At 39.2% G+C, this 26,613-nt stretch overlaps 1 protein-coding gene across 3 annotated transcripts in view; it reads right to left on the minus strand.

Moving 5' to 3' along the window:
* The window catches only part of LOC102219109, a 314,558-nt gene that overhangs the window by 29,492 nt on the left and 258,453 nt on the right, over window positions 1-26,613 (minus strand). For all 3 annotated transcript variants that reach the window (XM_023352126.1, XM_023352127.1, XM_023352128.1), the window contains 4 exons: window positions 26,304-26,504; window positions 25,016-25,275; window positions 18,993-19,152; window positions 2,165-2,308 (listed from right to left, as the gene is read on the minus strand). In XM_023352126.1, coding sequence (XP_023207894.1) covers window positions 2,165-2,308; window positions 18,993-19,152; window positions 25,016-25,275; window positions 26,304-26,504 — 765 coding nt within the window. The remainder of the gene's footprint in view (window positions 1-2,164; window positions 2,309-18,992; window positions 19,153-25,015; window positions 25,276-26,303; window positions 26,505-26,613) is intronic.

Raw genomic sequence — 26,613 nt, forward strand, 5'->3', positions numbered from 1 at the left:
GGAAAAGGCCCAGAGAAGAGACAGGAGAATGGATTTATCCCAGTAGGTTATTCCCACATTCCAAGCCCGCTCTGCATAATACGCTAATGAGGGAATGAAGCTCTATTGCTTCGCCATGTAGAGACCAAGCACCCTGTGCATAAGCAAAACTATGGATGTTAGTGTCTCTCATCACTCCCAGATGGGACTGTCTCGTTGCAGAGAAACAAGCTCAGGCTCAGCTCCCATTAGTCGTTTTCGTGAGTTAAAATTTTCATGAAAGTAAAATGTTCCTTTTTGTGGCGCATCTGTATCTTATGTTGAAGGGATATGTAAACGTTACCATAGCGACCAGAGTCAGAGAGCGTTAGGGCAGTGATTGAGACGCGATGAGAGGAATGGAGCTTGGGAGTCTCAAGTCTGGTTCACACGGCACGAATTAAGGATTGTCGGCCGATTTTTCCAAACTTCTGTGATCACACACGATACGAGCCGATAAAAGTACAACAGGTTCGATCGGTTCATGTGTCCAGCCACACGGCAGGAGCAACACACCACACACAAACCGATTCCACTCATGAACATCCTGATTCCAGAAGAAAATCCAGTAAAACCCCCAACATACCATACACGGATGACGATGTAGAAGCAGTAGTGATAGTTTGTGGACTCATTTTAAGCGATAAAAGAGGTAACAAAAAGAAAGGGTGTTTGATAAAATACGGTGGGAGCAGCCGCTCTATTTGCTGCACTTTGGAGGTGAGTGATGTTTTTTTCATTTTTAACTGAATAAACATAACCACATACAATAAACATATATAATAATAACCTTTACGTATAGTAATAAACATTTCTACATAGTTGCGCCATGTCCACTGATTGGGATTCCCCTCCGTGCTTACGTCACCGCGCTTTCTGATTGGCTACCTGTCACATTCAACAGGCTGCGTTCTCGCTCCCAGTCAGGGAAAAAACCCGAGGTTGCAATTACCGGCCAAGACAATGTTGACTACCCGATCTAAAATCGGGCATATTCAACACACCACCATGTAACACACCACACAGTGCAGGATATTGTATGATTGTTGTAAAGGGAAAATAGTGGCAAAAAAGACTTTAGCGGGAACACCAGCATGCAGGCCCACTGCTGTGCCTTTCATCCATGACTATCACTTCATGTTGTAGCATGACAATGTACAACCCCATGTTGTAAGGATCTCATCACAATTCCTGGAAGCTGAAAACATCCTAGTTCCTGCATGGCCAACATACTCATATATTGAATCTGTATTGACCTTTTCCCTCTTCTGTTGGTTTGGAAATCTCAGTATTAGACCAAAAAATGCCCTTACCAGAGTAATACATACTAGCAATAAGATCTTAGGGGTTGAACAATTCTCACTTACAGAACTGTGTAAAAAACAAATCATTAGGAAAACTAAAGACATTATTGCTGATACTTCTCATCCCTTACATGCTGATTTCCAGTTTCTGCCTTCTGGCATCAGGCTCAGACTTCCTTGTATAAGAAGTAACAGGTACAAGCACTCCTTTGTTCCTACAGCAATATCTCTTTTTAATGCAGGACAAGGTAGGGGGACTTGCACCTGATATAGTGTAGCAACTGTTGGCCAATAATGAAATACACTGCTGTATTCTTCCCTTTATGTGTTGATCTGTATTTTATGTGCTTATAGTATTTTTATTTATTTATTTTTTAATCTTTGATACAGAAGGCAAATAGTCTTCTGTATTTGCTGCAATATTAATTGCCCAAATTGGGATACGAATAAAATGAATTTGAATCTGAATCTACGCACTTAGTTGTTTTGATAATAGGCTAAAATAGCTAATATAAACACTTAAAGCCTGTGTTGCCTTCATTATAAGCCCCATATAAGGCTTTTAATTTTTTACGGCTCCAGACAGATTGGCTTTTTTGGTCCAATATGACTCTTTCAACATGTTGGGTTGCCGACCTCTGACTTAGAGAGTGCCAGTCTTAACCCTACCTAAAATCAACTACCATGGACAAATGGACAGACTGATAGATGAACAACTGTACGACGTTAACCATTTATAGTCTAAGACTATTGTGTTGAAAATATATACTATTAATGGTACCAAATAACACACAAGGGCCAACAATTTCTCAACTTTGAATAATTTCAGACATTTAGTGTACCTTTTCTTCCACGTAGTGCAGTGATTTAGTGACTTTCTGCATCTGGCTGTCAATCTCAACAGGGACCACAGTATATTTCATTTTAAGGTTCTCCATAATGTGTTGCAATAAAGTCTTGTGGGCACACAGTTGTCTGTACAACTCCTGAAAACAAACAGAGGAAACCGTGTAAATGAAATGTAAAACAAAATTAAAAGAAGTTTCATTGATATATCACTTTTTCCACAACATGACAGTTCTAAGTGTTTTACATGAGAAATTTCATTGAATCCTGTTCAATGACAATAAATGCTATCTATCTATATCTATCTATCTAAATCAAAAACACAAGCATAATAAAAGAAAAGCAGGCACAGCAAAAGAAAAACTATACTTTAAAATGTTTCAGTTGTTCTGGGTTGCTAAGTAGATTGTATTTTCTAAGTTTGTTCTAGATTAGTAAAGTAGAAAGCTAAATGTTGGTTCTCAATGTTTGATTCTTGTTCTGGGTTGCTAAGTACCCCACAATTTATAAACTAACAGGAGTTTCTCTGAACTTGGTCAAAAATGCTGTTCAACCCAGGACTGAGTTTATGTCACCTGATGATCTCCATCCTATCTTTCTGATGGTACAGATCGTGATTATGAGCAGACTTGGTACAAAATTAAGACAAGATTACAATTTTCTGATTTGTTCTGGGATACATCCATAGCAGCAATTTCAGTAAATTTGACTGCTGAACAAATTGGCACAATTTGTATCAAAACAAATCGTATCATGTTCAAAACTCTATTCCGCATGTTTTCCTTGGCAAAGCCATCTGATTGGGAATGGAAGGATTTGGGTTCATTTGTCAGGCACTGTCTTCGAGTTACAGACTGGCAACCGACCCCACTTCCTTATGTGTTCTACTCAAATTCTACTAATGTGTTTAAACGTTCATGCACCTCTGCAGCTGATTTCACCACCACAGCTGTGTGCTGCGGCTGCACCTACACACCCAGAGCTGGATCAGCTGCCTGGCTCATTGTGAGCTAAACACAAATATGATGTGGGCCTCATCTGAAACTGTGAACCTGTAGTAATAACACCAAAATCAGACTTTCGCCTGTGCCAAAAACAATATCCCTTAAAACCAGAGGCTTTGACAGGTATTAGACCAGTTTTTGACTCACTTTTATATTCTGGTGTGATTGTTCCATATCCAAGATGTCCTGTACAGTCTACTTTGTTTCCAGTAAAAAAAAATCAGACCCCCTGGGACTCCAGATGAATGGAGATTCATCCATGACCTTCAGAAGGTCAATCAGTCAGTTCTGCCCAGGGAACCTTCCGTACCAAATACGAATACCATCTTGTCTCAAATTCCATGAGCAATAGCAACTCATTTCTCAGTGGTGGACCTGTCAAACACTTTTTTTTTATTCCAGTGGACTCTGAAAGTCAGTACTGGTTTGCCTTCGAGTTCAATGGAAAACCATTCACGTTTACTTGACTTTGCCAGGGCTTTTGCAAAGCCCCAACAATCTACAACTCAGTCCTGAGAGAATCCTTATAAGGTCTTATTTTGACCCCTGGCTCAGTCTTGATTTTTTATGTGGAGGACCTTCTTCTATGTTGTCCATCCGAGGAACAATGCTAACAGGACACACTCAAACTGCTGAGATATTTATGTGAAAACAACCACAAAGTTTCAAAGTGAAAATTGCAATTTGTACAACAGGTCACTTTCTTAGGTCATGTCATCTCAAAAAACAATCAGCTTTTGTCCCCACAGCACATAGAAGCTCTTCAAAAGAAGCAGTTAGATTCACATGATATTGTTGGATACCATCAGTTAACTGTTTTTGTCCCTCATTTGGTTTCAATAGTTTTACTGGAACAAAAGACCTCTCATCTCTCTGCTGCTAGATGGTTATACTAATATCACTGTCAAAACTGACAGTGATATTAGGTCACTTTGCTGCCTACCTCTGATGATGGGGAACCCACGACTGCGCAGCTGTCTTAAATGTTGTGTGTCGTCCCAGACCTGACTTAAAAGATGTTCCTCTCATGTGACATGGTTTTGTATGTTGATGGTTCCTCCTCCAGGTCAAATGCAGGAATGAATAAAGTAAGATATACTGTCTGCTCAGATTCTGAAGTTGCCTTTTGAAATTTTGTTTGGCAGACCTGCAGCCACAGAAGGAGAAACCTACAAAGATCCCACAGTACTAAGTACTAAGGTTGGTTAACCTGATGGAACACAGCATGCTGGAGTATTGTAAGTCTCTGTCAAGGTCTCTCTCTTTATCTCACCAGGTTGTGAAAGCTGCCTTACCCCTAGTAGCTGAGAAAACCCCTTGCACCTATTCCGGCCAGGCCAGTGGGTGCTGATCAAAGACAACAGAAGGAGGTGGTTGGAACCGTACCACATCCTACTGGTGACCAACATTGCTGTAAAAGTCGAAGGAAGGGACACCTGGTCCACGCCACACAGTGCAAAGGCTTTTCCACCTCCTCTGGTGGATCCCCTGATCCCCAAGGAGGGGCAGCAGGACACCTGGATTCAAGCACCAGAAGAAAGGAGGAGAGAACAGAGTGCATGATGCAGCTCTATGGAAATTGGAAGGTACTGTGGGCCTTGATCATAGCTTTGATTTTATACTGCCCATACTGAACTGGGAATGGACTACAAGGAAGAATAACAAAAAACATTACACCAACAGCAGGCTACATTAATCGAACAACAACAAAGTCGCCTACAGCCTCTGTCCTGCACAGGAAAAGGAGAACAGCTCATCAGATCAATCATCATGATGATGTCGACAATGTCTGATGGCAAACAGCGAGGATCACAGCTAGGAAAATCACCAATCAAAGTTGTTTCATCGATTCTCTCATTCCACATGCTCTCACTGTACAAACATTGATGGTTCCACTTCCCATGGATCTGAAAACTACCTTAGCAACCCTTTCAAATAGTGGAACTATGAAATTAACCGTAATAGAGAAGGATTCCCCTTGGGTGATGGACGTTTCCAGAAGGCCTTTTAGAGATATCACATTTTCTAACTTGACCAATGCTACCTGTGTATCCTCAGGTACCATATACAAATTCAGAGGAAATGCAAACCCTTTCAAGCACCCTGATGTTTGTTTTTATCAGCCTGTACTAACTTCTTTTTTTCTAGGTAATCCTAGTGGATGTAATATAACTCTGCCTATGTCCTGTTCCCTATGATTTCCTGAAGAGAGAGGTTGCCAAAAATCATTCATATCCATATACTCAGCCTAAACCTTACTCTCCTCCAGTTCCTCACATAATGTTAGTCTGAGCGTTCACTAGTCAGCCATCACAATGATCAGGTAGCTTAACAGGGGCTGAAACAGCTGCCGACGTCTTCCAAATTTGTCGATATGCCAGGTATCCGCCAGCTCCAAAAAGCAGAAATCCTGTTATCATGAATCCAAATAAATACAAGTCCTCCACATCTTCCAGATATAACATGGACAGACAAAATTTTTTACACACATCCCCAAAGTCCAAAATGTATCCTGCCAGGTATGTCCCCACAGGACAAATAGGCCCTCCTTAGCCCGTAGATAATATGTTTATCAATTGCATTGAGAGACCAGTTGACCAGATCCATAATTTGTAGATTCTGAGGATGTGCAAAGAGAGGCTCCAAAAAGTAGCACACAGACAGAAAAATAATCAGTCAGTGTGTCATATACAACAAAACTAACTTTGTGTCATGGGATGTGGGTTTGCGGTTGGTCCACAAAGCAGACTGGAGCTGTTAGCATGGATCATCTTTAAGTAATGAAAAATGAAAAATCAAGATGTACCAAAATCACAGGAGCCAGGAAAAAACTCATAATAAATCCAAAGACATCCAAACGGGAGAACACAGGGAAGCCCAGAAATGACAGGAGTAGATGTGAGGATTTGGATGAGAGGCTTAAATACTTTTTCGTCTTGGTGTTACTGGTAATTGGCAACAAACTTTTATACCGCCACCACCTATTGTTATGGAGTGTGGTTCATGATGGTCTATCTATTTATATATATATCTATTTATATATATATATATATATATATATATATATATATATATATATATTCTACAATAAATAAAGAAAGAAATATCCTACCTATACATATATACTGTATATCCACATACACACACAAATATGCATACTTATACATAACTTTGTATCTACCCATCTATTTATCACACACAAATTCACAAATAAAACTACTACAATCAAATTCTATGAAACAATCTAGTTCTCTTTAAAAATCGAATAACTATTTGCTTATGTTTTTCTCCCCAAATTCTTTCTCAAAATATCTAAAAAAAACCCTTTTCCTTAATACTTTCAAACTCTCTCCTCATATATCTTCTCTCTTTTGTCATATTTATGACATTCTAAAATAACATGCTCTATTGTTTCATATTTTAAACAGTGATCACATTTGCCAGTATTATGCTTTTGAATTTTAAAAAGGGTATAATTAAGTCCTGTATGTCTAAATCTCAAGTTTATCACTCGTTTCTTCTTTCTATTTCTTCTTACATTTCTTCTGTTAGAATTATTATGTGTTATCACTCTTACATTAGTAGTTTTACATATATCACTCTTATATTAGTAGTTTACATTACTAACTTGCTTTTCATTTTTAGGTTTTAGGTTTACTGTGTATGAATCAACGCTATGTTGAAGCTTTTTGACCCACATTTACAGAATGTCTGTGTAGCATGATTATCTCTAACAAACAGAATGTTCCCCCTGCCCTTGTGAGAAATCGCTCCCATGAGAAAGTACTGGATGACCTGTGTGCAGAGACAAAACTTATGTTTTCTCTTTATCTCTCCCTTCTGTGAATATAAAAGGCAAGCTTCAGCAGGAGGTTTTTAGAACTCGCAGTGAATGGTTTGCAGAAGCTATCCACTGTGATTTCTCCTTCTGCAAAAGTCTGGATGAAACCTAATAAACGTTGTTTGTGGTTCTTTTTATGTAGATTGAGAAAATACCTATCATCTTCTTACTCCTACTGTCTTTTGAATTTTATAAAATTATCTTCCTGTTTTTTCTTCCTCCCACCTTGTTTACCATTCTTTCATCAGTTTTTGTTTAACAATACTCTTTCCCTCAGATTTACTTGTTTTAACTGTAAAACTAATAGGATTTTGAATTGCCCTTTTTGCCATTTTATCTGCCCTCTCATTTCCTTCTACTCCAATATGTGCTGGAACCCACACAAATATAACTATCAAACCCATATTTTGTATTCTGAATAATGCATGAAATATTTCTAATAAAATGTCCATCCTACTATCTGATTGATTATATTTTAAACTTAATGCAGAGCTTGAATCTGAACAAATTATTGTTTTTAATGGTTTTATGTCTTCTACCCATTGTTAAACTAATAATATTGCCAACTGTGATGGACCGAGCAGTTAAGGAACAGCCAGGCACCGGTTCAAAGTCAAAAATAATTGTTTTATTTAACCCAAAACAAAACTTGGGTAAATAATAGAAAAAATGACAAAATTTGGGCCCATAAAAGAGGTCAAAGTAACAGACATCAACTCAGACTAACTCAAAAAACAGACCCTCCAAACAGAGACAAAAAGGGGACTTAAATACTGGCTGATCAGGCCACATACAAAACACAAAGGGGAAAATACACAGAAACCTAACTGAAACTAACATAGCAAATCCCATTCCCCCCCTCTGGATGATGAGTAATGGTGTGAACCAATTTGCAGTCTCAGCTGGCTTGCTCCACCCCTTCTCCACCTCTCTGCTCTCCTAAGGATTGGGCAGCCAGCACTTAAACTCAGAAACAAAACAAAGATTAAATCAAGCAAAACACAACAATGTAAACTAAAATGTGCGCACTTATTCTAGAATACAATGTGATGTGTTGCTTTCTAAACAAAACCAGTTATTCTGTAAATTAAATCCTAAACTTAAAGAAATCCAAATATAAGTGAAATGAACTTATTGCGTGTGGTGAGAGTGAATATTACCACATTTGTGTGGCTGTAACTGCAGCCATCACACCAACATTTCTCCAGTATATACTGACAATCCGTCTGTAATTTGTTTTGCTGTTTTTATATTGCATTCTGGAACTACAAAAGCTGTTCCTAGTTATTTTTAATGCATCTGTATAGATTTGAACATATTGATAATTGTTTAAATGTAATTGTACTGAATAATTATCTGTGGTGTGAGATTAATCTTGTTTCTTTTCCATTATTGACATATCTACTGTTGTTTCTGGTAGGATTCAGGGTGGTATAATTGATAATGGTGTTATTTGACTAATTTCTAATCTTTAAATTCTTTTATTTTATTTTTCAGTTATCCATCCAAAACTCCTCATTTCTTTTTCCCAACATAGATTAAAGATTTCCCAAGTTGGATGTTATAAGTTATTGCCTTATTTATTTTATTTCTAGTTTTGTTCTTCTTAAATATAACAGCAATTCTCTGATTTCTACTACTATTGCTGCTGTTGATGTGGTTTAAATGCTCCGGTACATAATGATGTTGAATAATTTCTGATTTAACCAGATGTGTTTTGGCTTCTAAACCATAAGCTATACAACCAAAGTCTATGTTACATCTTATTGTTCTGTATGATACACTAGGTCAAATAAAATACTGTTCAAGCAGATAACTGGAAGTAGAACATGGCAACGTTTATTCGAACCGAGAACATCTCTTCTTCCTCACAGGTTTTTCCTCACCTCTCTTGTGCACAGCAAGAGCGCCACCAATGGCGAATTGTTATATTTCGTTTACCTTCAGATTATACCACCAAACAGCCTCCAACACATAGGAGCATAATCAGACCAAAAGTGTCTAACAATCTTAATCCTGGAGGTTCCATCATTCCATCATCTTTGTCTGGAACACCACAGCTCCTCCCCTGTAAAATCAATACTTCCCAATCAATTAAACATTTTTTCAGTTTTTTTTTTTTTACAAATATAACTGAAATCAAGAAACACTTTTTCTTTTTAAACCCTCAATTAGAGTTGCAATTTCAAATTCAGTCTATCAGGAGGTCGCTGGTTCCTCACTGGACGAGTGTTCCTTTCGACTGTAGATGATGGCAAGTCTATTGGTTGATTCCCAACAGTTTTTTCTTCCATCTGTTGATCCACACCTTTGGTTGTATCGAGATCATCATCATTCCAAAAGTTTCCAGCACACGAGTCTGTTTGTGTAAAATGAGCTGGATTTCCATTTACACCCAAAATCTGATTTACATGTTTTTTAACACACTTTACATTCACTTCCACACTGTAAGTTACAGGACCCAGGACTTCTTGTACAACTCCATTCAACCACTTCTCCCCTCCCCTGTAATTCTTAACCGATACAGGTTGACCTACTGTGAAAACTCTCACACGTGGAAGAGTTGGTTCTGTTTTGTTTTGCATTCTCTGAGAGAACTGGGGTCTGATCAGTGACAGTCTTGTTCGAACCTGTCTTTTTAGGAATAACTCGGCAGGAGTTTTCCCTGTAGTTGTATGGGGTGTGTTTCGGTACCCTAAAAGAAAATTTGCAACACAGTGCTCAAGTGTCATACCCCCTACGGCTCGATTCTTTGCTAGCGACTTTTTAAGATTTTGGATTAAGCGCTCTGCTAATCCATTGCTAGCAGGGTGGTATGCAGGTGACTTAATGTGCTGCACTCCATTTTTTTTTAGGAATGACTCAAAATCTTGTGAAACAAAACTGAGGACCATTATCCATTACAACTTCCTTTGGTAACCCGTAAGCAGCAAACAAATTCCTCAGTGTTTCAATGGTTTTAACTGAAGTAGTAGTATACATAGGTATAATCTCTGGCCATCTAGCATAGGCATCCATAACTACCAGAAACACCTCCTTGTGGTCCTCTGCAAAGTCCAGATGGATTCTCTCCCAGGGGCTGGCAGCCCATTTCCATTTGTGCACTGGTGCAGTACAAGGCATACTACGCTGCTTTTGACAAATGGTACATTCACTGACTTCCTGTTCAATGCACTCATCTACTGCTGGCCACCAGAATAAACTTCTGGCGAGGGATTTCATCTTTACTATGCCCCAGTGGTGTTCATGCAGTTCAGAAATCAACTGATCCCTTAATTTCTTAGAAGCCACCACTCGTAACCCCCACAGCAGACAATCATCTTCAACAGTCAGCTCAAAACGTCTCTGAAAATAAGGCTTCAGCAACTCATCCTGTACATGTTTAGGCCAGCCAGTTAACACCAACTGTTTCACCACCTTTAACACAGGATCTTTGTCTGTTTCTTTTGCTATCTCCCTTGAAGTAATAGGTAACTCGTCAAGGTAAGATACTTTGTAAATAGGGTTTGACACCACATCCACACTTGGTTTCATCGGTAACCTTGATAAAGCATCTGCATTACTGTGTTGCTCAGATCTTCTGTACTGAATCTCGTACTTGTATGCAGCTAGGATTAGAGCCCACCTTTGCAATCTAGCAGCAGCTAGCGTAGGCACACCTGTTTTTGGTCCCAAAATTTTTAGCAATGGTTTGTGGTCTGTCACCAAAATGAATTTCCTACCATAAAGGTAGTCATGAAACTTCATAACACCAAACACTAAACCAAGTGCTTCTTTTTCAATCTGTGAGTAATTTTGTTCCGTCTTAGTTAGCATTCGGGATGCAAATGCAATCGGTCTTTCGCTTCCATCTTTCATTTGGTGACTGATTACAGCACCAACTCCAAAAGGAGATGCATCACATGCTAAGATAATTGGTAGCTCTGCATCAAAATGTACCAACATTTTATCAGATTGAAGAGCCTTCTTTGCATTCTCAAAAGCATTTTGACAGTTTTCTGACCAAATCCAGTCTGCATCTTTGTGTAGCAATGCTGACATTGGCTGGATCAGAGTCGATAAGTTTGGTATAAACTTCCCATAGTAGTTTAACAGAGCCAAGAATGACCTAAGTTCAGTTACATTTCTTGGAACTGGAGCCTTCTGAATGGCAGTTGTCTTTTTCTTCATAGGATGAATGCCGGTGGCATCAACGACATGTCCTAAATATGAAACACTGTCTTGCATGAACTCACATTTTTCTCGCTTTACCCTAAGGTTGTAGCTTTCGAGCCTCTTAAGGACCTCTTTTAAGTTAGTCAGGTGGCTTTCTGCATCTTTACCAGTTATCAAAATATCATCAAGATAGCAGATAACACCATCCATACCCTGAAGTACTTGATCCATTATTTTCTGGAAAATTGCAGGAGCACTCGCAACACCATAAGGCAACCTGTTGTATTGATATAGCCCTTTGTGAGTGTTTATGGTCAGGTAACACCTAGACCTGTCTTCTAACTGGACTTCCTGGTAAGCCTGAGATAAGTCTAGTTTGGTGAATTTCTGACCTCCTGCTAATTTTGCAAACAGATCTTGCGTTTTTGGGAGTGGATACTGATCCATGTTTAACCATGGATTTATGGTGACCTTGTAGTCTCCACATAATCTCACACTGTCATTCTTTTTAGGTATGCACACTATTGGAGCAGCCCACTCACTGTAATTAGTGGGTGAAATAACTCCTTCCGCCTCCAATTTAGTCAGTTCCTTTTCCACAGCTTCTCTTAATGCATATGGAACATTTCTTGGTTTATGGAACTTTGGCATTGCTTCTGGAGCAACACGTAGCTTAGCTTTAATACCCTTCAACTTGCCTAGCTCAGGGTTGAACACTGATGCATACTGAGCAGATACATCTTCCACTGTTTCTGGAGCCACTCTATTCACCTGTGACCAATCTATCTTCAACTGGCTAATCCAGTCTCTACCCATCAAAGCAGGGCCTCTTCCTTTCACTACTAACAGTTCTAGTTTTTTAGTGGTCTCTTTACATTTCACTTTTGCCACAAATTTACCCATCAGCTGTAATGACTCTTGGCTGTATGTTTTAAGTACACAGTTTGCTGAACTAAGTTTGACTGATTTAAATCTGCACTTATACAGATTTTCAGATATCACTGACAATGCGGCACCAGTGTCTAGTTCCATCTTCACTCTTGAACCATTTACACTGACATACACATAATAAGGCTTTACAATGTCACCATTACCTGTGTTCATTTCAAACAGACCATAATCTGGACTGTCCAATGTCTGATCTGGAACAGTGTCAGAATTTGGTGCAGCTTCCATCTTGCACTGAACCACAACATCACTGGCTGCTCTGTCTTCTCTGGCTTGATGTGACAGAAATTTGTTGTCGTCTGAATCCCCTTTAAACTCGTGCCTGTTGCCTGGATCTGCATACTGGGGCGCACCTTCATGGGGGTACTGCGGACCGGGACAGCTGTAGACACCCTGCTGTTGGAGAACGCCGACATCATGGCGCTGCTTGAGAGCGCTGGGTCGTCTCTGAATATCCAGATGCATGGTTCCCTTGGTCGTACTCGAACGGCCTCCTTCTTTGCGTGTGCGACAGACTTTTGCTATGTGTCCCTTCTTCTTACACTCATGGCACTCGCTTTCTTTAAACTTGAAGTCATTCGGGTTGTGACTTTTTCCACCGCAATGATAACAGGGCTTCCCGGTAGCTGTATTTTTCTCAGCTTCGCGGTATTTTGCTTTAGCTTTCTTGTCCACTACATGAGTTTTGAAGGCTTTCTGTGCAAATTGCTGTGCACTGTCCTTAGTTACCTCAAAGGATTGCGCCATTTCTACAGCCAGCGGCAGCGTCAAGTCTTTGGTGTGCGCGGTGCTGAGCAAGCCGATCTCTGAGCTCACTGCTCTTTACACCACAGACGAATCTATCACGCAGTGCTTCATCTAAGAAAGTCCCAAATTTACATGTAGCTGCTAATTTTCGTAAACTAGCCACGTACTCACTGATTGTTTCGTTGTCTTTTTGGTTTTGTAACCCAGTCCAAACTAAAGGTGTTTGTAATGAGTTCAGTTCATAGAAGGAGTGATAATTTAGAATGTATCAAGCATGTTTGCTTAAATATGTTAAAATTGTTATTAAGTGTTAACCATATTTTATTTTGAAAGGGCTAATTAAGAGGAAGTGGGGTAGAGCAAAGGAACTTGACTGGTCCGTGGTTGGCTGAGGGTCAGGAAGGAGAGGAGAGGAAAAAAAAAAGAGACAGGAAGGAGAGGGATGAACCGCGCCAAAAGAATAGAAACTTGGCAGAGTTTTAGAGAACAAGTGTTCTGCACATAATTTGACTTTCAACTCGACAGTTTTGTTGATGTGTGTTAACACTGCACACTGTTTTGCCACTGCTGTGACGGTTCCAGACCGGAGCTCACCGTACCGTAGGTGTACCGCTCGCTGACGCATTGACGTTCATTAACACAATGAATGGACTTTGAGTACTGTAGCTAACTCAGCTAACAGACAATTCAACTAAGGTTTCCGTCGTGGAAGCTTTACGAGTTGAGCCCAGCGAGCTGCGCTTATGCTGAGAGTTTGTGGCGGGGCTGGAGAACTGGATCTGCGTTGGACTTCTCTGGTGTTCCTGGATCCTCAGGACTACCGGACTGGTTGGGGACTCGAGGACATCTTGCTGGCTGGGACTGAGGACGGGTGAGGTGCCGAGAGGGTTCGGGTCTTCACTTGGAGTGGGGCGCCCAGTTCCACGTTTCGTCGACACATCAGGCCTGCAAGGGTTTTTTTTTTTGGGGACTATATTTTAGTTAGTTATTGCCGGCTTAGCTGAACATTAAAGTGTGGGCCCACATTGATTAATATAGGTTCTAAAATCAAAAGAGTGAAACATTTTGCATTTTGTGCATTTGTTATTGTGTTTAATATATGTTCAACTCTCATACAGGTGTGTGTTTGATCTATTCAGAACTGTATTTTGAGTGTATTATTCCTATTCAAATCTATATTATTTGGTGAGAAGGAAAGAACAGTACTAGTATATCATTACTCTAAGGTGAGTGAAACTCAACATAGGTTTAAACACGAGAGTGTAATAGTTATTATTTGTAACTTAATGAGTTTAAGGAACTCAGGGTCCCTTACCTACGTTAGAGCGGTATAATTGGGCTACAGTTTCTTCCGTGAAACTTGCACCTTTCTGCAATAAAGTTCGTCTTTGGTACTGTTGAGACGTTTACTCCAGACACGCACACACAACTACGGACACAAAGATTCTGCACAAAAGCCTTTTGTTTCATACGGACACTTTCTGTAGAAACGAAACTTAACTTTAGCTCATCGTCTGACCACTAGGCAGTGACGTAACACATCAGCAGACCAGGAGGCGGACTTTAGGATATAAGCAAGGTGTCTTCCGTGTTTGAGCAGATGCTGTATAGATTCGGGCCTTTATACTTGACATCCACATAAGCCTGTAAGGGTAAGCGTCTCTTTCTTTTTAGCGCTAAAAAGAATAAAATAAGTAAACTCTGATTGTTCTGTGTTGGCTGATTTCCTGTTCGTGTGCTCACACGTTTTGGGTCCGTCGAGCTTAAATCACAACAGTACATAGTGCCTCTGCAGCAAATCCACCAACTCCTCGTAGCTTTTCTCTGACGGTTTATCCGGAGCACATAGGTCCATCAGCAAGCTATGGGATCTTTTCCCCACCACCGTGAGAAACACCGACTTAGTTTTCTCCTCTTTAGTGTCCAAGTCATTTGCCGCAAAATACTGCTCGAGACGCTCGCGGTAGTTGTCAAAACTTTCCTCACTTTCCTCGAAGTGAAAATCTTCTGGCTTTCCAAACGCCATCTTTGTAGCTCTGGTTCGGCGGTCCTTTCACTCACCAAAACGCTCAGCTTTTACGGTCCCGTGTGCCTCTATGGAGCCGCTCCGTCTGCGGACTCTGTTCCTTCCAATTTGAAACATCCCATCCTCGTCGCCAAAACTCTCTCTTGTGCACAGCAAGAGCGCCACCAATGGCGAATTGTTATATTTCGTTTACCTTCAGATTATACCACCAAACAGCCTCCAACACATAGGAGCATAATCAGACCAAAAGTGTCTAACAATCTTAATCCTGGAGGTTCCATCATTTCTTTGTCTGGAACACCACACTTATCATACTTGTGTAAATCTGTTTTAGTGATTGCTAGAAGTGTGCCGATGGATCGGTCACTGATCATAATCGGACGATTTCCGTGAAAAATGTATGATCGGTGATAACCAATCACTGTCTCTTGTTGCCGATCACCCATACCATCACATTTATCTCTCAGCCTGCTTGTGCAGCTTATCTCATCTTTCCTTCACATTGCGCAAGCACACAGAAACAAATCCTGTCGTGTAGAACTTTAACGCTCTGAGAGTGAATGGGGAAGTTTGCGTGTTCCGGCAGAAAATTACCTCGGGGGTGAAGCACGTCAAAATGAATGACACAACGAATCTAATATGACATTTAAAAAACAAACACTTTGACGGAGTTTGACTATTTCGAGGCTAAATGCAGGAAAAAAAGGACATCCTGAGCAGCCAGATACCAGGTAACAACTACAACTACAAACACTCAGACGGATTAGCATGAGTGTCAGAAAGCTAAACAAATAACCCGAAAAATAATTCAAGTCTTTAAGCTGGCGGTGTAAGTCGCTGGTTCTGCTTTTGCTCTTGCACCGCCGTTACGCACTACTGGTAGCAATATTTCACAGTGCAGCTCAACCTCCATCATACAGTGAACTCTCGCAGCTGCAGAATGTAACTTAAAAAATAAATAAATAAAAATTTTGATATGTATTAAAATATGTTTATTATGTCTAAATTAGGTGAATTTATTGCCAGATTATTTTTCTATTTTGCCATATAGCATAGTATCATTTATACCTAAATCGTAAAATTAACAGCAATTCCAGGCGATCCAGAGATCGACCTCTTGGACGACGGGTATCATCCATGATCGGACCTGATCGGAGCATCCCTAGTGTTTGCCTATCTGCTCCAAAGTCACTGCCAGCCAAGCATCTCAAAATATTTAAGATGTTCTTGCATTTATGAAGAACTTTTTGAATATACAGTATATATTCCATTTAAATTTTTCATCAAACCATAATCCTAAAGATTTTATACACTTTGCATGCTCTAATTCTTGGTTATATAATTTTAGTTTCATTTCCTTGTTTAATTTTTTCTGACTAAATATTACTTTTGTTTTTCAGCTAAAAACTTAAATCCCCATTGCAAAGCCTATTTCTCTATTTCAATAATAACCTCTTGTAATTTCTTTACAATGAAATTGACATTTTTCTCGGTTTTCCAAACAGCTCCATCATCTGCAAAAAGTAAACATCCCATTTATTTTCCAGTACTGTATCTTTAAAAACATTATTTATCATAATTGAGAATAGTAACGGACTTATGAGGCCTAAATACTAGGGAAGTTGTGAGCTTCCCTAGTAGTTGTGGGCTGATGAGCTAATTGATTGCAGGTGTGAGTGGAAGGAGAGAAAGAGAGAAACGTGGAACAGGAGATTGAGGGAGAGTACACAGCGGAACAGGGAATACTAACACTAAAGAATAACTTAGACCTTAGGTGTCAAACTCCAGTCCTGAAGGCCTGGTGTCCTGCAGTTTTTACATGTGCCACAGGTACAAAACACTGGAATGAAATGGCTTAATTACCTCCTCCTTGTGTAGATCAGTTCTCCAGAGCCTTGCTAATGACCTAATTATTCTATTCAGGTGTGGTGCAGCAGAGGCACATCTAAAGGTTGCAGGACACCGGCCCTTGAGGACTGGAGTTTGACACCTCTGACTTAGACTAAAGAAACATGATAAAGTAAAACAATAGAAAATAACTAAAAACAAGAATAAACATAACTAGAATCACTAAGTGTAACAAGTGTGTAAAACTGTTTATATTTCACCTCAAATCCATCTTCATTACCTGTGTATATTTGTTTTTCTTAGTTTTTGAATTGTATTTTATTTTGGCGGAGAAGCTTTTATTTTCTTGTTTCCTGTCTCCTTGTCATATCCTGTGTGTTCGGGCTGCCCTCCTCAGTTCGCGCCAAGCTGCGCTGGGGAGAGGTAAGTGTACAAAGTTGTCTTCTGTTTGTCTGTTGAAGTATTCAAAATGTCCTTAAAAGTATTTTTGCCAAACTCGCAAGTTTTTATATGTTGTTCCCCAACTGTTTTATGTTTAGCGCAGCACTGTACTGGGCACTTAATTCCCACGTTAAGGACATTTATTGAGTTTACCGTGCCAATGTGGTTATTTTTGTTCTTTTGATTTGTTAAGGTGTGTGTGGGAAAGCCAGAGCCCAAGAACTGGAGTGCTGATGCATTTTTTGTTTTAAACAGGTATGTGAGTTGTTTCAAAATGTTATCTGAATGTTAGATTAATGTATTTTGTATATTTTCAGTTTGAATTATAAAATATTGTAACTAGTGGGCAGATTATTATTGTTTGGTCTTATTTTAATTGTCTTGACATTTTACTTTATTATTTGTGAATGTCAGAGAATTTTGGTTGGTTTTACCACAGTCTTTCAGTTCGCGCCAAGCTGCGCTTGGGAGAGGTGTGTGTGGGAAAGCCAGAGCCCAAGAACTGGAGTGCTGATGCATTTTTTGTTTTAAACAGAATAAATCTGCCCTACTGCTGCAATATACCCTGGTGTCCTCGTCTGCTGGTTCCCTTTGCCTATACACACAACGCAGAGTACATGTACAACAGATGAGTCGGATAAGTGCGGCTACATAAGGAAGAACAGAAGTGGAAAACAAGGCAAAAATAGAAAAAAACTAAGGAAATGACAAAAATCCAAAACCAAACCTCAAACAACCCCCGATCCTGACACTTTGTGCAGTAAGACTCTTAATTTCAATAAAGGATCGGTTTATAGATAAATGGAGGAATCTAACATTTGTGTACTTCAGATCAAACTATGTTTAGAACCTGGTGACCTACTCATTTTTATGTTAAACCACTAGAATTGTTATAGAGTGTACTTTGTTAGAATAATTATGTTTTATCATTCTTACATAAGTAGTTACCAGTTTGTTTTTCATTTAAAGGTTTAGTATTCACACCCCAGAGAGGAGGAATTTGTTAAACTGTGTGAAAGACAAAACTTGTCTTTTCCCTAAACCTTGAAGCTGCAGCTGCTTCTTATCTTGGGATACTCCTTAAACTGCTTGTGTGTAGAATGTAGTTCTTCCTTGTTTCAGAATAGCCATTGTTTGATTTATCACTCCCACATTTCACTCTTGACTCCCTTCTTTCTCCTGCTTAATAAAAAGACAGGCTCTGTTGCAGGGAGTCAGAACGCATGGTAAACACCTTGGAGAAGTGGTTTGCTATGTTTTCTCCTTCTGCAGAAGCTTGGTTGAAAACTCATAAATGTTGTCTGTGGTTCTTTCTTTGTATTTAGGTAAACAAACTACATATCATAGTTTATCTCTAGATTTACTGTATGTTTTACATGGGGCTTAATAGTTTAATCCTTGACTGAGAAACAAGTGAGTTTATTATGTCTTTAGCCATGGCTGACTTGACATTAATAATCAACTAAATATTCTGCCAGTACAACAGAACAAAAGATTAGTGGTTCCATAGTCAGACACACAACATAAAGTTATGAGGAAACATAACATAAACTGAGGAAAGGGGGAGACGGAACTCTTTTAGAAGACCAAAGTTTCCATAAAAGGAGATGAAGAAAGATTGAGTGCTCTATTCTTGGCGCTAAGCTACTTAATTATTATTCACAATCAGAATCAAGCTTTGTTTGTCAAGCACGTTCAAAGTAGACACATATACATCATAGATGTATGAATAAAGTACACTTCTGGTTTAGTGTAAAAACAGCAACAGTGAAAAGCTGCCGTGTGTATGTAGCTGTTTCAGAGTTAATTCTTACCTGTAGCTTGTGTGTGCTGCTACTCTGCTCCATCTTTGACAGCAGACTCTCTGCATCCTCGAGCCACACATGGATAACCTGCAGCTCCTCTTGGATCTTGTCTCTCTCATCCATCTCCAGCCTGGCTGCAAGAAAACCCTCCTTGCTCTTCTGTCCCACACTGAAAATACACAACAAAACCAACATAACACACAATGTGATTCAAAAGTATTAATAGAAATAGAAACTTTTTTCAAAACAAACTTTAGTGTACTCTGTCAGGATACCCATACCTAAAATCTAGTGCAGTCAACTGTTTGTATTTCAATCTCAGTATAAATTCCTTTAAAAATAATGTATCCCCTTCTAGATTTGTTGTTTTTTATTTTTATTGTCATACATTAATTTGGTGAAATGGTAAATGGTGCTTTATCGAGTCCAGAGGATCCCAAAGTGCTCCACACTACATTCACACATTCACACCTTCAAACACACATTCACACACTTAAAATGCCAAGCTACAGTGAGGGCTGCTCTGTTTTGCGGAAGCTTTATTTTCTGATTAAGAAATATCATATAACGTAAAGTTCGAAAACGTAGGTTTTACATAATACTGCCCCTTTAATGTGTCAGATCATTCAACAGTGTTTATAGTCACAGAATGTTGAATGTCTTCAAATGCTGATTTCATTTATTGACGACAAAAGCTATCCAAACTAACCTGGGCCAATGTCTCTACCTTGTTTCATGGTTCACTAAACTGCAAACATTTATTTCTGGGCAAATTGCCAGACACTTGTTTCCCAAATGTTTGGCAAACAATGGTGGCCTTTTCCTTTCATTTTAAAAGTACATTGCGGTTTCTGTTGGTCTATCATGAGAAAAACACAATCAAATCAAACAAATTTGTTGTTACATGAAAAAATATGAAATTATTTGAGGTATTAATTTTGAAAAGTTATAATCCTGACTTTAAAAGATGTACAATTATAAAATACATACACACATGGACAAAATTGTTAATACCCCTCAAAAAACCCACAATGGTCATAAAGCTAACTTGAATCTGACAAAGGTAATAATTAATAAAAATTCTATGAAAATGAACAAATGACAGTCAGACACTGTTTTTTAAACATGCTTCAAAAGAATTAGTTTAAAAAATAAACTCATGAAACAGACTTGGACCAAAATGATGGTTTCCCTGAAAATAATGTGACCAAAGGGACATGTAAAATCAAGGTTTGTCCACTAATTTGCAATACAGGTGTCTACATTCTTGTAATCAGTCAGTGGGCCTATATATAGGACTATAGGTAGTCACTGTGCTGTTTGGTGACATTGTATGTACCACACTCAACATGGACTAGAGGAAGCAAAGGAAAGTGTTGTCTCAGGAGAATAGAAAGCAACTAGAAAATTCCTGAAGAAATTTAACCGGGGCCTGCCAAAGTGTGCCCGTCGGTTTGGACCCAGCGTTCTGATGCTAGAAATTAGCATCGATGCTAAAGAAAGCTGCAACGTAATCAATAGCATGTGGAGATTGACAAGAATGTTTACTAACATGGACTTGCACCATTCAGTAGGATAAAGTAAGTGTATCAGCTAAAATTAGCAAAAATGCTAATGTTAGCGTGATTGCTGTCACTAGCATGTGGGACATCACTAGGATGTTTTCTATAATGGTATTACTCCATTCAGTAGACTAAACATGGCTAATAAGTCAAATAAATAGCTAATAGCTTATATAAGCTAAAATGCTAATGCTAATGAACTGCCTTGCTGCGCAAGGCAGTTCCCTAACCTGAGAGAAAAAGATAATGCAGAATAATGTTATTGCACCGCCTGCGGCGGTGCACTAACCTCAGGGACATGTTGAGGCTTTTATTTTGAAATTTTTGTTAAGCTTAATTTCAAAGGTCCAAACTAATCCCATGTCTAATAGTCATTGGGTTAAATCAGTTATTTATTGCTCAAAAGAGCAATTACCTAATGTAAAATTTCTCGAGGCTTTTATTTTGAAATTTTTGTTAAGCTTCATTTCAAAGTGCCAAACTAATCCCATGTGTAACAATTGCTGGGTTAAATCAGTTATATAATGCTCAAAAGAGCAATTATCTGATGTAAAAATATTCAAGGCTTTTATTTTGAAATTTTCAGTAAGCTTCATTTTAAATTGCCACACTAATCCCATGTGTAACAATGGTTGGGTAAAATCAGTTATAAAAAGCCCAAAACACAAGTAGTTCTAAAGGCCAGCTCAGTCCTCCTCTGTAGTAACTGACAGTTCCACCATGTTGTAGTTCTGACATTCAGCTCAGACCTCTTTTGTAGGCACTGAGTGTCCGCCATGTTGTAGTTCTAACCTTCAGTCATTGTAGTTCTAAAGAGCAGTTCAGAGAGGCAGACTAAATTCTATGTCTATTTTGAGTCTAACTGACACTGTTTTGTGTCAGTTAGACTTTTGTTTTGAGTTAAATTTGGCTCGTTTTTTGTTAATTATGTCGCCACAGTTACTCGAAATGCCAACAAAAGTAATAGCTCCCCTCACGGGATTGAGCCTCAAGTTTTGATATATATATTGTGAGGGGGCATGCAGCGGTACGAGCCGCATTAACGGTAGTAGGAAGCGGCAGTTATTTTGAGGTGTAGAACAATAGGTGCCTGCCATGCAATGCATAGGGATTACATCCCTATGCATTGCTATGGGCAGGCCCCAATTACTGTATAGGCAAGCATGTTACAGGTAAAGGTTTTAAGACCATCTCCAAGCAGCCTGTTGTTCCTGTGACTACAGTTGCACATATTATTTAGAAATTTGAGATCCATGGAACCGTAGTCAACCTCCCGGGATGTGGCCGCAGGTGGAATATTGATGACAAAACAAAGAGATGGGTAATACGAATGGTAACAAAAGAGCCCAGAAAACTTCTAGAGATTAAAGGTGAACTTCAAGCTCAAGGAACATCAGTGTCAGATCGCACCATCCGATGCTGTTTGAGCCAAAGTGGACTAAATGAGAGACAACCAAGGAGAACACTATTGTTGAAAACAAATAATAAACAGCCAGACTGGAATTTGCCAAACTACATGTTGACAAGCCACAAAGCTTCTGGGATTATGTCCTATGGATAGAGGAGACAAAAATGGAATTTTTTGGCAAGCCACATCATATGTTCGCAGATAAAAAAAAATGAAGCATATCAAGAAAACACTGTCCATACTTTGAAACATGAAGGAGGCTCTGTTGTGTTCTGGTGCTGCTTTTCTGCATCTGGCACAGGGTGCCTTGAATCTGTGCAGCATATAACTAAATCTCGAGACTATCAAGGGATTCTAGAGAGAAATTTTATCCCACTCTGTGATGATACTTGGTCTACCAATTCATGGATAACTTTGTGTTATTCCCAATCACCTGGGGCCTCATGCATAAAAGAGTGCGCAGTTTTCACACTAAAACTTGGCGTATGGAAAAATTTAGAAAAGTGCGGTGCACAAAAAAATTTGGATGCATAAAGCTGTGCACTCGCACGTGGCTGCGCATCTTTCCTTTATAAATCCTAATTTGCGGGAAATTGAGTGCAGCTGCTGGTCCACCCTGTCGCCACCCTTAAATACATATGTAAATTAGTATAAATATCTGGAAGTCTGCCACCATGTGAAGCAATAACCATGGCAACGTCCTTGTTTGTAGCTGTATAAATATTTATAAGAATAATAACTATTTTAAAGATGCTTTCAAGACACATAAGGTCACCTCACAAAAATAAAAATAATAAATTTTAAAGAAAAAAAAAATCCAAATAAATAAATAAAGAGATTGTGCAAATGCCTGTTTGAACAGTAGCGCTTTCAGGCGGGATTTAAAGACAGACAACGAGTCAGAGAGTCATTGAGTGGGGAAATTGGACGTTTAGTCTAAATCAGGGGTGGGCAATCCTGGTCCTCGAGGGCCGGTGTCCTGCAAATCTTAGAAATCTCCCTGGTCCAACACACCTGAATCCAACAGCTGAATCACCTCCTAAGTGCAGTCAAGTTCTCCAGAGTCCTGCTAACGACCTCATTATTTGACTCAGGTGTGTTGAAGTAGAGATGCATCTAAAAGTTGCAGGACACCGGCCCTCGAGGACCAGGAGTGCCCACCCCTGGTCTAAATAGTAGAATCATGTGCATAAGTTGTACATTTACAAAATAGAGATGCTTTCTGTCCATGAAGGCGCATTCACAAAGCAGGCAGCTCCACTGAAGAATGACTGCAGCTGGACTGGTACCGGTACCGCACGGCTCCTTCTTTAAGTTTTGCTCAGAGCTCCAGGATGATCAGGGCAATCTAAACGCTAATAAACCATCATCAACATTTCCCAGCTGATCAATATGATGAGTCGCTCCCTCTGAATCCTTCCATTGGCGATGTTCTCCATTAGAGCCAAAGCGCTCCACATTTACGTGGTTCTCCTTCGGGCAGCTACTTGAATACATGTGATTATACATACCTTGATTACCTTAAAAATAATCACACCTGTCTGGAGTTAATTTGCTGATCCAACCCTGTTTTCTTTTTCAGTCAGAATAAAATTACCCCATAGATGCATTTCATGCGCTTTGGCGCAGAGACCAATCTTTATGAGACAAAAACTGAGGAAAAGTACTATTTACATTCGAGTGAGGTTTTCACATCCTTTTTTTCCCCCTTATTTTTTGTGAGTGTTAGGTTATTGCCTGAGGAAAAATGCGGTTCAGTTTCATTGTTTACGTTTAAACAATAAAATATTAAAATTAAGAAAAAACAGCAGATTTGAAACTTCTTAGTCTAAATAACATTTAATGTAGTCAGATTTCAGTGCATTTAAGTGAGTTTTGAGGCTTTGTAGTTTGATATTGTCCACAGAAAAAGTTTGCTTGACTGCTGCACATTTTCACACCACAGAAAAAGTGTGCGTATATTTACGCAAACTTTGACGCAAAGTTAATTTTTATACATGCCAACTTGTGCATAAAATATGGCGCAGCACATTTTTTGTGCGCACGCACGCTTTATGCATGAGGCCCCTGAACTTTGTTATAATATAATGCCGGTGCATGGCAGCCTCCCCTCTGTCTGACTGCTCATTAGGGTTGCAGTGGTGACTACAATCCAGTACAATCCACCATCACTGTCTGAATGGATGAATGACTGAATATAATGTGCAGTTCTTTGGGCTCCTCTGGACTTGATAAAGTGCTGTACAGGCCATTTACCATTTGTAAAACCATCTTTCATAGCAGCTCCAGCTGCAGGTCCTTTTTCTTTTCTTTAAAAATTTGCAATTTTGGAAGGCACTATCCCATTTAATGCTCTGGCATTAAATGGGACCGATGCAAATTTATACTACATAGATACAATTATCTGTGTCAGATCTAGCAATAACTGAAGTCCAAGCATGAGGTATTTTAAGAAAAGACTCAAAATGGTTACTATTCAAAAGTATAAGGATGAACAGGGATGATGAATTTGGCTGGGAATTACAGAACTGTGGATGACTTGGGCAATTGGGTGCAGGTTTGTGTGTAAATATATGTGGGTGTGTAAACAGGTATATATTATCTATGTATATATGCAGGTAGATGGTTTGTATATACAGTATGTGTGTATGTATTACTTTCATCTGGTTCAGGAAATATTATTATAGTTATTATTATTATTGATTGTTTTTGGAAAGGATACTGGAAACAGAAAAACTATTTATGCTATGAATTAATGAATGGAAAAGGGGTATGATTATATAAGTTAAACTTCATGATACTCCTTTTCAGACTCACAGTCACAGAATAAGTGGTGTATTTACATGTATTTCATTATGTAAATTTGATAATATTTACACTTAGAAACATGAAAGTCTTTATTATTATTATGATTTGTTGGTGAAATGTCTGTCTGAAATAAATAATCATCATCAATGCCCCAAATGTAGCAGTGCTTATGGTAACCTAACCTTTTACAACACCAACTAACAATTTCCTCAAAATGTAGAGATGCATACAGCATTAATATACACAATACATACCTGCTATATTGGCCCTGCATCAACTGCAGGCGCTGACAGAGTGGAAGGGGTGGAGCCTGCTCCAGATGGGCGGGGACACCCAACAACCTGGCTGTGCGTAGTTCCAGAGCAGACAGGGCTCGATGTTCACAGTCCAGCCTTTCCTGGTACTGTTCCCAAGACTGCAGCAGCTCCTGGAGCTCCTCAGTGGATACCTTAGTCTCAGATGCATCAGGAAGCTCTGCCTCCACCTTCTTCAAAACAGCTGAGGCTCTCTCCACCTAAACAGCAAATCCATCCATTAGCATATCATGTATTTACCTTTGGCTTTCTAAGGACACTGCGCAAACATAGTTATGGATAGTTCATTGTGTAAATGTGTATGATTTAGAGCAGGGGTGGGCACTCCTGGTCCTCGAGGGCCGGTGTCCTGCAACTCTTAGATGTCTCCCTGGTCCAACACACCTGAATCCAACAGCTGAATCTCCTCCTAAGTGCAGTCAAGTTCTCCAGAGTCCTGTTAACGACCTCATTATTTGACTCAGGTGTGTTGAAGTAGAGATGCATCTAAAAGTTGCAGGACACCGGCCCTCGAGGACCAGGAGTGCCCACCCCTGATTTAGAGGCTCATTTCTATCTACACTTCCTGGCAGGCTGATGATATAAAATTAGATAACAAGGATCAACATTTTTGTTATATTTGTCATCATTTTATAAATAGGATCAAATGTTTATGCTATTTATAGACATCAAACTAAACTTCATTCTGAAAGTTTTTATTAAAGTTATTAAATGGAGATACCAAATCCATTATTACAATTAATTATAACATAACCTGTTAACCTTGACAGTATGTCTGGGGCTCGATCCTTGTTTTTGCCTGTACATATAAAATGGTCTCATCTGCATCTGACTAAGTTACATGAGGTGGACACATTTTAGGGATCTTATCAATATAAAACCAAAAAAGCAGAGGACCTAGTGTAGAACCCTGGGATACACGAACAACATTGACAGAAGTTTCAGAAAATGTGTTATTTATGCAAACATACATTCTCATTCTTATATCAATTTCATGTCATTTCAACAGAAAAAAATACTTTTTGAAAACTTAATGCTGCTATTTATGCTGTTAATCTAAAGGTTAAAGGCTTCAAACACTTTCTTCAAGTCAACAAAGATAGCCCATCCTATGCCACAATTCTTATATCCCATCTGAAATCCTCCAAAGCTTATTTTCTTCCATCTTATCAGGATTATTAATAACAAAATTATGAATTTTAAGAAGACACTTATTTGGTTTACTTACACTGTTGGCAATCTCGAGCCACTCTGCGATTCTCTGTTTACTGCGTGCTGTCAACTTGTGCACGCAGCGATATAATCTTGATACCCATCTCCAGGTGGTGGTCACAGCTGCCTCCCGGCCTTCACGGCAGCTCATTTCTGAGCACCACTCCCTCATGTTTTTCAGACACTTCATGATGGACTCCATCTCTTCAGACAGTGCCTGAACAAAAAGAAGTTTCAGTGTGACTGAGTCAAATCATAACTTTGTAAAATCATTTTTGCTTTTATGCTGGCATCTACCAATAAGTGAAGGTAGCAAGAACTTGCAA

Source organism: Xiphophorus maculatus, chromosome 19 (assembly GCF_002775205.1).
Source record: "Xiphophorus maculatus strain JP 163 A chromosome 19, X_maculatus-5.0-male, whole genome shotgun sequence".
In the NCBI taxonomy this organism is placed as follows: Eukaryota; Metazoa; Chordata; class Actinopteri; order Cyprinodontiformes; family Poeciliidae; genus Xiphophorus; species Xiphophorus maculatus.